The sequence below is a fragment of the Jaculus jaculus genome, chromosome 1, assembly GCF_020740685.1.
Source record: "Jaculus jaculus isolate mJacJac1 chromosome 1, mJacJac1.mat.Y.cur, whole genome shotgun sequence".
In the NCBI taxonomy this organism is placed as follows: domain Eukaryota; kingdom Metazoa; phylum Chordata; class Mammalia; order Rodentia; family Dipodidae; genus Jaculus; species Jaculus jaculus.
The window spans coordinates 248,403,303-248,421,092 of NC_059102.1; the positions used below are offsets into that span (position 1 = coordinate 248,403,303).

Here is a 17,790-nt window from a genome sequence, read left to right on the forward strand (position 1 = left end):
TGAACATTCTGAGAGGCCATAAACATTCATTTTATTATTCTTTCAACTTTACTGTAAGTTTGAAATTTTATTAAAGCGGTCACAGAAAAGAAAAATCTTAAAGTTGTGAACAGTGGGCTCTGGGTGTGATTGGGAACCCTGCGTGCTGAGGGCTGGACATTCTTTGCCCTGTTTCCACAGCTGCGGTGGCTGTTTTCCCGGGTAGGAGCGCGGAGGGGAAAAACCTCCACTCCCCGGCCTCGTATGGCTCTGCCGGCTGCAGATGCTAAGGACCCGTCTCTAGGCATCTTCCCTCACAGCTAGGGTTTAGCAAGACTGGGGAGCTTGATGGAGTTCTTGCTTGTAAGCAGAGACTTTTTTTTTTTTCATCTCTGCTTCAGGCCCCCTCTGGTTTACTCTTGTTCACTAATACTTCTCCATATCCCTCCATCATGACCTCTGACCTCAGGGGGTGCCAGGCTCCAGGCAGGCGCCACAAAGGCTGTAAAGCTGGGTGCTGATTCCCTGACCTGGACCCCCACAAGTTGCTGGAAATGCAATGAAAGTGGCCAGGTTGGTGCTGAAGTTTCTACCCTTCCACCCCCCGCCCCGAGGGCAAAGAATGTAGGCCAGAAGCAGTGCATCCGGGAGGCCCAGAGTTGCACAGGGGTGAGGAGCTCCCCTCCAGGTTCATCGCGCTGCCTCCAGAAACCACATGCTTCTAGATTTAGTGCTGGGGTGAGACCTTCAAAGGCTTCACTGTCCCCAAAATGTCTTTTCAGCTTACCTGCCCCCACCCAATATCATACCATTATAGCTCTGCTCTCCAGGGGAGAATCATTTCCAGGCAATGGCATCTCCAAAAGTACAGACCTTACTGTTGTACGGGTCATGGTTCACAGACTTGGATGTGTGAATAACAGATCATCTTTATTTTCCATAAATGAGTTAGATGCAGCTCTGAGCCCCCATTAGTATATTCAACCCTGACATTCTCCTCTCAGTGATGGGAAAAGGTCTAGAGGTCTGGTGGCTCTTCCAGTTATCAAAGCCCTGCTGGTTTGCCCACCACCACAGCTCCCTTCAGTTTAGATACATGGCTCAGATCCAGGACTCAAATCTGTCTCTGCCTCCGGGAAATCTGCTTGCCTTCACGTTCTTCTACCTGTCAAACCTCTCACTGACACTTTACAGATGGGGACACTGAAGCCTAGAGAAAAAGTCAAACAAGAGATTGAAAAGGGGACAAAATCATCCTTTAGGAAAGTGTTATTGAGTGCCTATCCGGGGCCTTGAAGCCATCCAATGCCCACGCCTCCACTGTGAGCCAAGAAGTTCAAATAGAAGGATTTCAGGACACATGCATGACAGGCAAGCAAGGAGTCATTTGGGGTGAGGGTCTTCCAGACACAGAAGACCCTCCTGAGAGAGCCAGGAACACTAGACTAGGAGGTCTAAATCCTAGCTTTCCCTCAGCTCATTTCAGTGCTCTGTTCCCTCTTTGGCCTCCACTGTTCTGTGTATATAGTCAGGTAGGCTCAGATACTCTGGGATTCCCTAGGTGGCTTGTTGACCTCAGCCATAGCTTCCTGGTTGAAGGAGTTTTACTCCCACAGGTAGCAATAGCAAGGTCTCGCTCCCCAGTTCCCTAGGGGCCTTAGTAACTGGAGGAGGCAGGGTAGAGTGTCCTCAAGAGACGCTCATGCCCAGAGCAACCAAGGACTGGTTGCTCAGAGCAAGGGCTAAGAAAGAAGAGAAATAAGAGATCCCCAAGTTCTTCTTTGTGAAAACTTGAGGAACCCCTGGGAGTGGACCTCACATGACCCTGGGGCCCATTTTCCCTAGGTCTTTCTCACTATGCTCACCTCAAAAAGGGATTTTACTTGCTTGCCTTCCCATGGCTGTGAAGACAAAAACATTTGGTGCCAGGCATGGTGGTGCATGCCTTTAATCCCAGCACTTGGGAGGCAGAGGTAGGCAAATCATTGAGAGTTCAAGGCCACCCTGAGACTTCAAAGTGAATTCCAGGTCATCCTGGGCTAGAGTGAGATCTTACCTCAAAAAACAAACAAAAAAACTTGAAGTGAAGCTAGGGAGGTTTAGATTCTGGATACCCAAGCTGAAAACTGCTGGGCCCAGGCATAAGTCCATCCCAAAGAATTGAGAAGGGGCAGTGAGGGAGCCAGTGATGGTTCCCAGTCAGAATTTGTACTGATGTTCCATGAAATCCAGTGGATATGGGCCAAGTGATGCCCAGTGTATCCTGGGCCTCAGCAAGGGTGCTGTTCCTTCAACCCAGCAGCTGTGATCCCCATGGCCCCTAGTCAAAAGGTAAAACCTCTACTTGGCATTGGAAGTCCCCAAGGCATAGAAGCTCCTGGGTCCCCAGCCCCACATGCCTCTTTAAAAAAAAATTCTATATAAGCCGGATGTGGTGGTGCACACCTTTAATCCCAGCACTGGGGGGCAGAGGTAGGAGGATCACCATGAGTTTGAGGCCACCCTGAGATTCCACAGTGAATTCCAGGTCAGCCTGAGCTAAAGTGAAACCCTACCTCAAAAAACCAGAAAAAAAAAAAAAAAAAATATATATATATATATATATATATATATATATATATATATATATATACACACACACACACACACACACTTATGCAAGTGTGCATGCAGAAACATGGGTGTACCAGGCCCCCTTGCCACTACAAACTCTGGGTGCAGGTGTCACTTTTTGTGCTTGGCTTTACACAGGTACTGGGTCAACAGGCTTTACAAGCAAGTGCCTTTAATTTATGAGCCACTTCCCCAGCTCTCCACATTCCCTCTCAGGGAACATCCTGGGCAAGAGCCGGCCAGGCCCTCCTGCTCTGCTACATAGACTCCCTGTAGCTGAGGCTTCAGTTCCTCTCCTAGAATGCCAACTACTTTGCTTCACAACCCTCCTCCAGGAAGCCTTTCCAGACTAATGAAATTCCCTCAGATCAAGCAGGCCCTTTCTCAGGAACCCTGCCACCCCACTAATCCCTGATAGTTTTCCATGGTCAGTTCCTTGCCGATACTTGGCCTTTCTACACGGGAGCAAGCAAAGGTTCTGCCAAGGTGGCTAAGGCGGGGCCAGCTGGGATGGAGTAAAGTGGGGGATGGAGGCATTTCTTGGATAAAGAAGGTCTGACAAAGGATCCAACTTGGCATTAAATAACTGAGACTGCTCTTGTAGAAGGGACAGATTTGACTTCTTCCTGCCACACTTTACCTGGTCATAGACCCAACCAGAGGGGCATCTCAGACACTGTGATACTGTGTCAGCAGATGACCCTGCAAAGAGTGACATCCATGTAGGGCCATACCATTCAATATAGTCCCCACTGGCCAAACCTTCTTGGGCACTCAAAATATAGCTAGTGCAAATGGATACATACTGTTAAGAGTAAAACATAGCCGGGCGTGGTGGCGCACACCTTTAATCCCAGCACTTGGGAGGCAGAAGTGGGAGGATCACCATGATGTTTGAGGCCATCCTGAGACTATATAGTGAATTCCAGGTCAGCCTGTGCTAGAGTGAGGCCCTACCTTGAAAGACAACAACAACAACAAAAAGAGTAAAGCACATGCTGGATTTCAAAAACTAGTACAAAAAAGATTATAAAACATCTCAATAGTATATTATATTGATGACATTTCAATGAGTATTTTTTGGATATAATTGAGCTAAATATTATTATTATTTCAGTGGTAGGGATTAAACCCATGGCCTTGGACATGCTGGGCAAGTACTCTGCCACCAAAATGCATCCCCAGTTCGAAAATGCACTTATTGTTACTGTGGTTTATTTTATTTATTTATTTTAGAGAGGAAGAGAGACAGAGTATGGATGCACCAGGTCCTCTTGTCACTGCAAACAAACTCCAGATGCATCTGGATTTACATGGGTTCTGGGGAATCAAACCTGGGCCAGCAGGCTTTGCAAGGAAGCACCTGTAACTGCTGAGTCATCTCTCCAGTCCTGGTATGTTTTGTTTGGTTGGTTTGTTTGTTTTGATACAGGATATCATGTATTCCAGGCTGGCCTTGGACTTGCTATGTAGCTGAGGATGGTCTTGAACTTCTTGACCCTCCTGCCTCCACTTCCCCTGTGCTGGGATTACAGGTGTGCCACCATACCCAATTTATGTAGTGCCAGGGAGCAAACCCAGGGCTTTGTGCCTGCCAGGCAACCACTCTTATCAACTAGGCTATGTCTCCAGACTGAACTATATTGTTAAAGTCATTTATTTATTGTATGCTTAGCATGCATGAGGCTGTGTCCAGTCCCTTGTATCAAAACAAATCAAAGCAGAACAAAAGTCTTATTTCCTTTTACATTTTTATGTGTGGGAAAATTCTAAGCTACAGCTATGGGTCATATTATGTCATTTCCATTTACAGAGGAGCAAAGAAGCTTCAGAAAGCTTGACTGACATGTGCCGCAATGTCTGCCCTACAGTTTGTGACAGATAAGACTCCAAAAGGGATGGATGCCTTCCTCAGATCCTGCTTGTGGTCAGGGGACAAATGTCACAATGTTCCATGCTCCAAGAGACACACTGCTCTCCCTCTCCTGGAATCACAGCCAACCAACAGCACATTCTGCCTTTGAAGGTGGCCTCAGAGTTGAGGCTGAGACCCCTGGATGTGAGAGGTTCCTCCAGAGATACCCAGGCTGAGCAGATACTATTGTCTGACCATGCTAGTCAACCCTAGCCAGCGACAGATGCAGCCAACTCTGTCACATTGTCTTGAAACCTTTCCCCACATGCACACTCTACAGCGTCCACATTCAGCCCAACCCACAGAGAATTTGCCCATGCAGCAGCATCAATTGAGGCAGAAGCTCCATGGGTAACTAAGTCTTCATGGCTACTCCCCATTTGCAGTTCTCCCTCTCCCTGAGAAGGGACCTGCTCTGGGGTCCTAGTTCTAGTCTCTCTGGGAGGTGCTTGGGAGGGGAGCCTATGTCTCTAGCCTGGGCACAGACTCAGTATGCCTGGGCCCTACTTGGGTCTCTGTCTGAGAATCACCCCTTGGCTGCCCAGGAAAGGCATCTCTGGCTCTTGGGAGTGAGCAGAGCCCATCTTGTCTTGGATTTCTCAAATGTGCCCAGTCTCATCTCCCAAAAGATTTTGCCCTAGATGAAGACTCAGGACCCAGTCTTAGGCTCCTGGAGGCCAGATTTGCTAGAGGCCATTGGAATCCAGTGGAGACATTCCATCTGGATGTAATAGGGTCAAATTTTGGACTGTGTTTTTAAAATAAGGAGGCCACTTTGGGTTTTAAAAGAGTTTTAAATTTAAAAAACAAATTAAGAGAAAGGACTTAAGAAGTGAGAATTCTTGACAGCCTTAGGATAATTATAAAACAAGCTCTGATTTTCCAAGTCCTCCGCAGTACTAGGTGCAAAGTGTCACCATCCCCGGAGGGGCTGGACAAAGTTCTTGGCCCATCCGGCAACACTGGGGCAATATATTACACCACCTCCATCATGCCATCCTTTTTCCTTGGGCTCAGATGCTCTGGTATACAGCAGGAGAGTGACCAGACAGATCCAGTTCAACCTCTACCATGCCCCCTGCTTCCCAAACCTCTCTGGGCATCATTACCCTCGTCTATAAAATGTAGCTAATGGCAGCTCTTGGATTGCAGGAAAGGAGCTAGGTGTCTGCCCCAGGCCCTTTGACTGTTCTCACAGTTCCTATTACTAGATTAGTTCATCTTTGTCAAAGCCACCTGCTCCCAACCAAGCAAAAGCTGTCTCCAAACACCTCCCCAGTCCTTTGCCCTGACACCTAGTGGGTGAAGTCAACCCCCAGATCAGAGGCACAGCTGTGCCAGACCTTTGTCAGGGCAGCCACTGCTGTGAGGCCTCACCTCTTCTATCCCCTTGTACTTACCCACTCTGGGGACAAGTGTGTCATCCTCAGTGAGGAAGGGAGAGGGAGGCTCAACAGAGTAAACTTTACCCTTCTCCCCTTCTTCCTTTCTTTTTTTTTTCTCTCTCTCTCTTTCCTTTGGTTTGTTTATTATTTATTTTTGGTGCTGGAGATTTAACCTAGGGCTTCGTGCATACTAGGCAAGTACTATATCTAAGCTCTAACCCTAGCTCTCCTTTTATTCAAAAAAATTATTTATTGATTTGCAAGGAGAGAGATTGAGAGGCAGAGACCAACAGAGAGAATGGGCACACCAAGACCTCCAGCCACTGCAAACAAACTCCAGATGCATGTGTCACTGTGCATCTGGCTTTACATAGGTACTGGGGGATTGAACTCAGGTCATTAGGCTTTGCAATCAAGTGCCTTAACTGCTGAGCATCTCTCTAGCCCTTTTTATTTTTATTTTATTTTTTTTAAAAAATATATTTTTATTATTTATTTATTTATTTATTTATTTGACAGAGAGAGAGAGAGAGAATGGGTACACCAGGGCCTTCAGCCACTGTAAATGAATACCAGATGCATGTGCCACCTTGTACATCTGGCTTATGTGGGTACTGGGGAATTGAGCCTTGAACCAGGGTCCTTAGGCTTCACAGGCAAGCACTTAACCACTAAGCCATCTCTCCAGACCCCCCCACTTTATTTTTTGAAACAAGATCTCACTGAGTTGCTAAACTGGCCTTAAACGTATTCTGTAGCCCAGGCATGTCTTGAACTTGCCATAATCCCACCTCAACATCATGAGTACGTAGCTAGCATTACAGGCCTGTGCCATGAGCTCAGCAAACCTCTCCCCTCTCTCTCATGTTCAAAGCTAGCGGTCCAAGGGCCTGAGGATGCCCTTTCCCATAGCTAGGACCAAAGTAGTCTGGTGACATACCTAATCAGCCCCTGCCAGCCCTATAGCCCTGCCCCCTCCCAAGAGCATTCACCCACTCTCCTGCCTATCTCCTCAAGCCCCCAACCGCTCCCCCTGCCTAATAATATTGGCTGAGATTACATTTGTTTCACCCAGTGAGGTAGTGCACCCCTCCTCTAACCCCATAGCTTCTGTCCCACCCTTTGCTTCACCCTCCTCTGCCGGTCCCTCTCAAGTTGTGCTTGACCACTGTCAAGCTCCCCACAGCCTAGAACAGTATTTGATGGAGCACAAATAGGCACTCAGGTAGAAGGTATCACGTGGATAAATGAATTTATTCCTTAATACACTCAGGTAGAAGGTATCACATGGATCAATGAATTTCTTCATTAATACATAGATGGGTTGCCATGGAGGTGGCTTTGGTGGCTGGGTGGGGACAAAAGGAGATAGTGTATAAGCTGTAGCCAGGGCCTGCCTGTGGTAACTGCAGGGAGAAGGCCACATCACCTCCAACAGCTGGGTGCTAGTTAATGGCCTGGCAGTGAAGAGGTAATGTTGAGTGGGCAGCTCTGCCCACCTCTAATTATTGCTTGAGTCTTTCTGGCAGAGCCAGCTGCCTGTCCCGGGGAGCTCGTCCTTGTCCATCACAGTGTGAGCTCAGGGCGGGGCTGCTGCCGCTGCCGCAGGGAAGACAAGAGGAGGTTCCCAGGGGCCTTTGGGTCTTGGAGAGCAAAGGCAGCTCCAGGTGCGGGCCCTGCCTGACTCCTGTTCTAGCCCCTCAGGTGGCTGGCCCACACTCCCAATGTGGCCACGGGGCAAGTCAGCTAAAGAAAGACCCACAGGACCCCCAGGGAGAAAGCCTCAGATGGTTTGGTGTCCGCTGACATGGAAGCCCTTGGGAAGATGGTGTCCTGGTGGCTGGCTGGGCAGCTGGGCAGCTCAGGCCTGGAAGGAGGCTTTGACCACTCGGCCTTTTAGTGGTTGTGGTGGCCGGAAGTTGTTCACCATGTGAATCCTCTCATCGTCCTCTGAGGTGAAAAGCAGGCTTCGAAACTTCTCCATCTTGAGGAGGCAGAAGGGACAGAAAGTCAGGGCAGAAAAGGGTGTTGAAGTCCTCTCTGACACCAGATGCTGCCCAACGAGCTCTCCCTTTCTTTTCTCCTGTCCCTTGGACTTGACCTCATCCCTCCTACTCTCTCTTTTCCTCCTTGAGAGTTCAACCTCAGGTATTTACTCCCTAAAGTGCCTCTGAACCTGCTGCACTTTGCTCTGTTTCCAATCCCGTCTAGCTAAGGAGGACAGGCCACTGTAACACAGCAGGGCGATCCAAGAAAACCAAGTCTCGTTCCTTCCTGCTATGCCTGGTTCCCTAAGAGTAATAACCAAAGTGACACCAACCCAAAGATGGGAGCCTCCTGGGGGAATCCCAGGCTGCAGGTGGCTGGTGGAGGGTCTTTGCTGTCTCCTCCACCTGGGGATGCTGGGAGAGAACTCACCTGCCTCTCAGAGATTCGGATGGGTTCCCGGAGCACAATCCAGGTGACGCTCTCACTCAGTGGCGGTGTGGTCAGAGAGCCAGGGTAGGTCCAGTAGTGCCGGCTGGTGGGCAGGAGGCACTTGGGGTTGAAGCAGCTGAACTGGGCCTTGGTGCCCTGGGCAGTGTGGGGACCCAGCAGTCAGAGCAGAGCTCCCACCAGCATTGGCCCAAGTGCTTTCCCTTCCATTGCCATCAGCAGGATTGAGGGAGCTTCTTGGCCCACTGATGCAAATTATGGGCAAATATATCTATAACTAGATTTCACCTCCCAGCCTGAGCCAGGTCCTTTGTGTTCATTTGCTTGTATGTGAAAGCTGTGACTCCTGGGGCTCTCTGGTCACTGTGTTCGTGCCCTTGGCTTTGGCTGCCCTCAGTAGTGCTTCATGGCAGATCAACAGTCTCATGACTAGGATCTTGCGAATCTTATACCCCACCAGGTTGCATGCTGGACACCCATGGGACTTGATCAGGACCAGGTGCACAGCCCGAGAGGTAGACTCTCAAGCAGAGGTGCTGTTGGAACGCAGGAACGCAATGGCCCACTCTATGAGCCAGCCTTGCCCATCCTCCCTCCCCAGACAACACAGCAATGCCTGGTCTCACCTTGAACCGAACCATGTAAAGTGCATCTGTCAGACGGTTCATGCTGGGGTGTTCATCCCCTGTCTGTCAGGAGGGAAATAATGTGAGCCTTCAACCCCCGTGTTCTAGAACTAGGGGTTTGCCAGGCCTCCCAGGTCCTTCCAACCCTGGGGACCAACCACGCACCTCCAGGAAGACACCAACTACAGCCAGGCCATCCGGGGCTGCAGCTGCCTCCCCAAAGGTGCTGTACTTCTTGGCATTCCAATGAACCAGGTGCAGCTGGAGGAGCAAGAACAGTCCGGAGCATGAAGTCAGGTGCCCCTTACTTCTGCCAGCAGCCATCCATCTACAGGAGGGGGAAGCTGCAACCCTGCCAAGCTCAGAATGCGGGAGAGCCCAGGGGCGCCCCAGAGAGCCACAGGTAGCATCTACCACATTCTGGGACCCATCTTTTTCCAAGTCCTAAGGGGCCTAAAAAGGAATGTGGCTCAGGCCCTGCTGTCCCCATCCCCCTCTCCTTCCAGCTGTGAAATAGAAGAGCATTCAGAGTGAAACCTCCCTGAGGAGGTGGCAAGTGGTCCCTGCAGCTGCCTTCAAAAACTAAGTAGCTGGTTAGCAGATGGAGGAGGCCTTAGGGAAAGGCATTCCCGGTAAAGCAAACAGCATAGGCCAAAGCTTGTAGAAATGGATGGGGCTAATCACATACAGCTCAGTGGAGGAGAGGGTGAGGGTGAGAGCAGGCGAGGGAGTTCAGGCAGGGTCTTGAACACCATGCTCTACTCCTTAAGGTTGTCCACAGGTGAAAGCAGGTTGGTGGGCCCTTTCTAGATGCACAGGAAAGCACAGGTAGAGTGTGAATGAAGGGTGGTCTCTCCCAAAAGCCGCTGGGTATCTCAGCATGCTCTTCAGAACCCCTGTTCCAGGCATCCCCAAGCCCCTGACTGTCTCATCTCCCATCCTTCCTCAGGCAGCACAAGGATGGCAAGGAAAGGTTCTTACCTCGCTGGGGAATGACTTGCCATCCACCGTGTGCTCTGAGCCAGCATCATGCTTCTTACCCCAGTGGAAGTGGAACTGCTTGAGGCGATAGGGTCCTTCCAAGGGTCCCCCAGTAACCACTGTGGATAGAAGCGAGGTGTGAGGTGTGGCAGTCCATTTGGGAGGGCACAGCCTGGCAGAGGGAATGCCAGGATCGAGGCAGCAGCCCAGGAAGGAATTATGTTTTTCTTTTAATGTGGTGCTAGGGTTCAAACTTAGGGCCTTGTGTATGCTAGGAAAGCATTTTACCACTGAGCTACACCCTCAGCCCTTGATTTACTCACTTTGGCCATACTGGAGATTGAACCTAAGGACCTGTGCATGGTAGGGCAAGCGCTCTCCCATCACTGAGCCTACCCTTTTTGTTTTCTTCTGTTTTCACTTTTTATTTGGATACAGGGTCTTGATAAGTTGCTTAGGCTGGCCTTAAACTCATCATCCTTCTGCTTCAGCCTCCATTGCAGCTGAGCTGGCAGGTTTGTTTTGTCAGGCCATTTTCATATGGAAATCCTGCTTGATGAGGCATGGGTGGGTCCCACCAGTCCACAGCCTCCAATCTGGGTCAAGGCAGAAAGTCTTCTAGCCTGTGGGTATCATAGGAGCCTAGTTCTGACAGGAAAACTCCTCCTCATACCTGCCTGATTTCCTGTGGAAGCTGTGATCCTGCATCCCAGACCCTTTGTTACTGCTAACAATAGGCTTCCCATGTCTGTAGCTAGGTAGCAAGAGTTATTTTGTTTAGTCCTCTTAGGAGCCCAGAAGGGGCCGAATCTATTTTTGTTCCTATTGTATCAAGGAGGAAACTGAGGCACTGAGTAGACAAAGATTTGATCAAGATCACAGCAAGGGACTGAGCTACAGTATGATGCTCTATCTTGTAGGTCCCAATCCTAAACCCTGGATCACAAGCTTCACCTCCTTTCTACAACTACCGCCTCCTGGGATCATGGAGGTGTCCCAGGGAAGGACGTCAGCTCATGAGAGTCTTTACCCTTCCAGAAAGTCCAAGGGCCCCCAGGGCCATCTCCTGTACAAACAGCCTCTTTGGAGGGCCCCACTTGTGCTGATTTTGTGACTTTCTCACCTTGATATCTGGTGAACTGGGGCCACACACAAGGCCACTTGGGACTGATAGAATTTCCAGCTGAAAAGGATCTGGCAGTGGAGGGGGCCCAAGCCAGGTTTGAATATGAGCTTCTGGATCAGATGACAGCCCGAGCTCAGAGTTCTACCAGGGCCCCTTCATGATGACGGGTGGCCAGAGCAGGGCCTTATCCCCTGTTGGGCTCCTCAAGCAAGCCAGGACACTCTGGAGGCCCCTTCTGGCTGCCATGCCTTATGTGAGAAGTGAGCAGGTCCTGCCTAGGGGCCACGGTAGGAGGCTGACAAAGGGAGTCTAGGGTGAAGCGGGTGACTGTGCATAGGGCCTCAGTGAGACAGACCTACGTTGGGCAGGCCAGTTTCCGGGTCATCTGTGGGGGTCAGTTTCTCTGAGCTTGCCTGTCCTGGTGGTGTTCAGAGAGGGAGTGCCCCTCCCTGCTCCTTGAGTTTGGTACTCCTCCCTCTATCTTCCCACAGATGCCGCCGATTCACTGTGAATTCACTACATGTTAGGTGCTCTGTGCAGGCATCAACCCACTTAAACTCCAGAGTGACCCACAGTGGGTGAGTGGTAGAGACCCATCTTCCTCTTTCCACTGGCTCCCTGATTACCCAGGCCTGGCCATTCTGTCAGGGGAGGGCGTCTCGGCGAGGCCTCCATGGGAGACTCCAGAAATCCAAAAGCAAATCTGAGTTGAGTTCTCTGAAGGCTCTCGGAAGGGACAAAGATGTGAAAACTTCATAAAATCCTTCATGAACTGTCAACGAGGGTGTTATGAGCCTCCATGTCCTATCCTCAAAGATCTGGATAAAAGACTTCCTAGAATTCAGAATAAGGCAGTGCTTTGGCTCTCAATGTCTTTCCTAATGATCCTCTAGACTTCCTTTGCAGCCAGACTAACAGCAGATTCTCTTTGCTTTTCTGCTAGCCTAACAGTGAACTTAGAGCTAACTAGCTAAGATCGCTCTGCTTCTGAAAAAATAAATCAAGTTTTCCTCTTTATTTTCTGTCCCGTGGTTGTCTTGAGTGTTTTTATTCCTTATATAAGAAGGTCTAGAAGGTTGCTCACTCTTCTCCACACCCTTACCAACCCTGTGATAAGGTCAAAATTCTTTCACCAAAGACACCAAAGAGCACTCCTAAGGCTGCTGCCTAGAAATTTATACTGAAAGAACCTGAACTCTAATCCTAGGGCAAAGAGGCCTTAGAAGAAACTGCCACAGTTCCCATGGGCCTCACGCTAGCCCAAGGCTAGCCTCGAGGCTGTGGGTGAGTTGGAGAAAGAGACCTTTGAGCTGGACCAGGCATGTTCTGGTTTGAAACCTACTCGTTCATAACTGTGATCATCTAGGGTCACTGAGACCCTCCATAACCCCTTCCCATGGTGAAAGGTTTTTCTTAGGATTCAGTATAAGGGATGATTTATCCTGAGAATTTGCTAGACTTTCTCCCTTCTACAGCAAGAACAGAGACTCATTCAATCCTCCATTTGCCCATCTAAGTGGTAGGTTTCTTGTTTATTTATTTGTTTGGGGTTATGCTGGTGATCAAACTTAAGGCCTGTGCATGCTAGGCAAGCACTGTTCTACACTGATCTACAGCATAAATAGAGAGGGTTTTTGGGAAGATTCAGTGAGCTGCCTGAGTTCTAGCAAGGAGTCTGGCACACAGAACTCCTCAGTCCCCTCCTCTCCCTCCATGGCCAGATCTCACAGGATGGAGGTCTTGGCCTGAGGCCACAAACAAGTCAGTGAGAGACAGGGAGTGTAAACCAACCTGATTAGAAGCCCTGAGTAGAAGGGAAGGAAAGGAGTTAGCATTTCTTTCTTCCTTTTTTTTTTTAAATGAATGTATGAATTTTCTTTTTCTTTTTTTTTAAAAATATTTATTTATGGGCTGGAGAGATGGCTTAGCAGTTAAGCGCTTGCCTGTGAAGCCTAAGGACCCCGGTTCGAGGCTAGGTTCCCCAGGTCCCACGTTAGCCAGATGCACAAGGGGGCGCACACATCTGGAGTTTGTTTGCAGAGGCTGGAAGCCCTGGCGCGCCCATTCTCTCTCTCTCCCTCTATCTGTCTTTCTCCCTATGTCTGTCGCTCTCAAATAAATAAATAAAAAATGAACAAAAAATATTAAAAAAAATAAATATTTATTTATTTGAGAGAGAGAAAGAGGCAGTGAGAGTGAAAGAGAGAATGGGTGTGCCAGGGCCTCCAGCCACTACAAACAAACCCCAGGTGCATGCGCCCCCTTGTGCATCTGGCTTATGTGGGTCCTGGAGAATTGAACTGGGATCCTTTGACTTTGCAGGCAAATGCCTTAACTGCTAAGCCATTTCTCCAGCCCAGAAGTTAGCATTTCTTAATCATTTGTTTTATGCCCGAATGACAAAAGTCACTTCAATTTTTTTTGTTGTTGTTTGTTTGTTTCCTCTATGATCCTAGGCAGTAGGCCGGATTGCTCCTATTTTATATACAAGAAGACTGAGGCTCTGCTTAAGGCTTCACAGCTAATGAGAATTAGAAGTTTCCTTTCCCACCACAGCAAGCTCTTACTCCTGAGCCTACCTGACCCATGTATGGACACCAGGGGGTTCAGGTACCAAGTTTTGGCAAGGGCTACTTACCAGTTCGGTCATCACTGTCATTGAAGTCCACCTGGACAGAATGGCCATTGTTGGTGATGCTGAGGGATGTGCAGGCCTCATAGGAAAGCTGCAGTGGTTGCAGGCTGGGCGAGTACACAGCCTGACTCGATATGATATTGATGGGTGACTGGCGATCTCCCTGGGCAATGGGATACAGCTTGTGCCAATTCGAGGGACCTGCAGGCAGGGAGGTAGGCCATGACTCAAGCCAGCCAGGTTGCAGGCTGAGGGAAGTCCTGGGGGTAGGCTTCCTGCCTTCCTTTCATCAAGCCCTTGCTTTGGAGATACGAAGCCCTATTCTGCCACTTCCCTGCTTAGCCTCCATTTCCTTATCTGGAAAATGGCCTCACTAAAACTCCTCTGACAGGGCTAACAGGAGGCCCAGAGAAGCACTGCTGGGCAGGAACTATAACACAGCGACAGGCATGGAAGCTGTTCTAGGCAGTGAATCCTCCCAGCTCCCTCAGGGAGGCCCACAGACATCTGAAGCCACTCTCTACCTGACTCCAGCAGGAATTTAGCCTCTTCCTGCACCTTGAACAACTTGGTTCAAACTTGGCGCTTACAATAATAACAAAAACACACGCATCAACCTGGCTTTGGCTAGGTGACAAGTATTTGCTCCTTACAAGCACAGACTTATGAAGCAGAAATCAGCCTGATGTTCTTGACATGGATGAGGAAACTGAAGGCCACTCACACATGTTCATACATGCACACATGCCCTGGTGTAAGCACACAGCCTACGCCTATACTGCCTTTAACTGCCCGTCCCAGACCTGTGCTTACAGATCCATGGAAATCTTCACTTGTGCACATACAAGTGCCCAGTGACTTGGGTTCATCAAGCCTTGAACATGCATGCGTACCAAGACACGCACACATAGCCCTACTGACTATATTTGATGCTCACATAGGCACCTTCATACACAGACACTTCCCATGGGAAACCCAAGTTTGTTCTAAAGGACCACAGCAGAACACATGCCCATGGCACATACACCCGCGCACACACCCACGCACGCACACACCTGCACGCTCACCCACGGGCGCCCACCACCTGCCTCCCTCTGGGGCTCCATCTGCAGCCGGGAGGCTCAGCATCTCCCTGGGGAACATCCTGAGATACATCCTATTTTTAGAGCTACTGCCGGCTGGTGCTTCTCCCCCTTTATGGCTTCTTAAGTTTTCTCGAGAAAACAGCAGCAGGTGCCGACAGAGCCGTGTCCCCAATGTATGACTCAGAATCGTGGCCCAGCCTCACTGGGTTATTTTTGAAGCCCTGTGAGCACTGTCGCACGCCGGGCACCTCTGTCCTCTGTCCTTCCACCTCTAAACTAGGCTTGCTCAGGTCTGGTTGGGTGAGGGGCAGCTGCCTGAGAGCAGCAAGGCGTTCCCAATGTCCAGGCGATGGCTCACCACTGACAGGACCAGCAGAAGGGCTGAAGTCAGGGGACTGGGATTCTGGGGGGGCGTACCCACAAGCTGGCTCCAGCTCGTGCTGGTGGAGGGGGGGGGTGGTCTTCCAAGGGCTTTGTCAACATGGCTCTTCTCAGCTTTTCTCTCCATCTTTGCCGTTTCTGTTGCCTTTTACTGACTGTCCCTGTCCAGTCTTGCATATCCATATCTGGTACCCCCTTTCCAAAGTATTTTTGCTCTTGGGGTCCCAGAGGGGACAGAAACTACAGCAAGTCCCAGACTGCCTCTAGTCCACAGCAACTTCCTACCCCAGACTGTAGCCCAGGACTCACACTCATTCTCACAAAGTGAGACGGCGAAAGAGACGGGGCCGCAGGGCTGGTCCTCCTCCAGCCTTCACTCATCAGCCTGGCCCCTCGCTAGCTTCCCTTCCTGACAGCCTGAATCTTGGGTGAACATCCCTTCTCTGGGGAAAATGGGGAAATCCTTACTCCACGCTCAAAACCCTCGCTTGGTAAGAAACTGCCCAAAGGGAGATGACCGGCTCCAAACCCACACTCTCCCCCACAGGTGAGCTGTGGCTAGCCGGCCTCTTCTTTGCTCTGCATGCTAAAGAAGCTGAAGCAGGATGGAGGCGCTCAGACTAAGAGGCTGATGCCAGCCACGGGTTCCAACGCCTCACTTGCGCGGGGCTCACATGGGACATGCTTGAGCACCGCGCTGAATGTAGCTACCCAGACGTTCGCGTGCGTCCCCAAGTGCCCCTTCCCTCTCGTTACCAGCCGGCACCGCAGCTCCGAGCACTCAGGCTTGGAAACTCTCTGGCAGGGACACCGCGCCCTTGCCTCCCCGCACACCCGCCGTGCGCGCTCCCCGCACCGCCACCCGCGCACCGCGCGGCGCCGCGGCCGCCCCCCGCCGGCCCCCGGCCACCTCCACGCGCTGCGCACGCCCGGGGAGAGCGAGTGCCAGGCCGGGTCCGAGCGAGCGCTGCAGTCCCGGGCTGCGCGGAGGCGGCGGCTGCGCGATGCGCTCCGACTCCCGCCGGGCGGCTCTCCTCGGCAGCGGGGCCTCCCGGGCGCAGCGCGGACTTTGCGCGGGGCTCAGAGAAAGACCGGCTGGGGGCCCCGGACAGGAGGTCCCTGGATACGGCTCTGGAACTAGACTGGACGGGAGAGGGGTTCCGGAGCGTAGGGCCTGAGGGTTCCGAAAACCCGGCTGGACACACGGGTCACGGAGAGTCCAGCTGAGTGAGGATCCAGGGGATCTGCGCCTACCGTCGTCCTGGCCGTAGCCCCAGCCGTGGTGGCCGGTCATGCCGCTGCCGTCCCTGTTACCGTGCACCTGCCGGCTCCGGTCCGGTCCGCTTGCTCGGGCTGCAGCTCCGGCCCCGCTTGCAGCGGCAGAGCAGCCTCTTAAAGCGGCGGCAGGCGGGAGGAGCGGTTCCCCGGGGACCCGCCCCCCACCCCCCAGCGGGGCTCCTGAGGCCGGTCCTGCCCTGCCCCCGCCTGTCCTCAGGCCCGCAGAACTCTGAGTGGAGATAGGAGGTCAGGAGGAGGTAAGCCTCTCCCTCATCCACCTCCCTTCCTGAGCCAGACCATTTTCCCTCCCTTCTCCTGTGCGGACTCTGGGACAGCAAAGAACCCCTGTTGAGGGTTGCATCCCGTCTTCAGGCTTCCCTGAGTGGTAAATGCCGCTGCTTAGGACCTGGGCTCTGGGCCCTGAATCCCCAGACAGTGGAAACGCCCCTTTAAAATAAACCGTAAGCTGAACTGACCAGCAAGTATGCAGAGCTGGAACTTCGTCTGCATGCTAGGTGCTGTGGTGGGCGTTAGGCATAACTTGGGTCTTTCTGTAGATATAGCCATCTCTACAAGGTGGAGTGCTTACATTGCCTCTGTAAGACAGAGTAGGGGACCAGAAAGGTGAAGCGAATTGTATTCCATGTCTCTAATTTCAGATGCTATGGTCTTTACCACTTCTGCTTGGTTTTGGGCACAAGGGGGTCCTGTGGGTGTGAGGGTATTGGAAGTCCCTAGGGTCCATGGGGATATGGAACCTGTAATCCTGACCCTAGTGCCCAAGTGGAACCAGATCCCCAAATTGGGAATGGGGAGGAGTGACATCAACCAATGGGCACAGGACAGACAGAAGTACAGATGATTCCCAGTGGATGCAAGTGTGAGGCCCTGTCTCCCAACCTCCCTCTTCTTTCTACAGCCACAGTCTTTCAGGGACTCGTTGTCAGTCTCTCTCCAGCCTGCTGTTTGTGTCTCTTCTCCTAGCCTCCCCATGACCACCCGTGCACCTGCTGGGAGATCAGGCCCTCCACCCTGTACTCAACCTCAGTGCTTGCCTTGGCCCAACATTTCCCACCTAGCAGCCTTGGTCCTTGCTGTGCCCTCTTCCTGGTATGTCCTCTGTCTTCCACCCACTGGCTCCAGCCGGCCCAATCTGATTCATTTTAGCATGTGGCCTTGCGCCAAATATAGGGCGCTGTCTGGGACTAGGCCTCAGCAGGCAGTTTTAGGAAGATAAATAATGGGTGGATGGAAGGATAGACAAATGGTCCCACCCAGGGACCAGTGCCCAGGAAAAGCTGAAAAGCATTTGTAGAATGCCTCTGTTGGTCAGACCTAGAGACCTTGACC

General features: G+C 51.2%; 1 protein-coding gene across 1 annotated transcript; it reads right to left on the minus strand.

The window, feature by feature from the left end:
* Positions 1-7,237: 7,237 nt before the first annotated feature.
* Positions 7,238-16,501, minus strand: Ca7 (carbonic anhydrase 7). Its single transcript, XM_012949886.2, has 7 exons — positions 16,417-16,501; positions 13,700-13,897; positions 9,936-10,054; positions 9,120-9,215; positions 8,955-9,017; positions 8,311-8,466; positions 7,238-7,876 (listed from the first exon to the last, which is right to left on the minus strand). The coding sequence occupies exons 1-7, from the start codon at positions 16,454-16,456 to the stop codon at positions 7,754-7,756; spliced, it is 795 nt and encodes a 264-aa protein (XP_012805340.1). The 5' UTR covers positions 16,457-16,501; the 3' UTR covers positions 7,238-7,753.
* Positions 16,502-17,790: the final 1,289 nt, after the last annotated feature.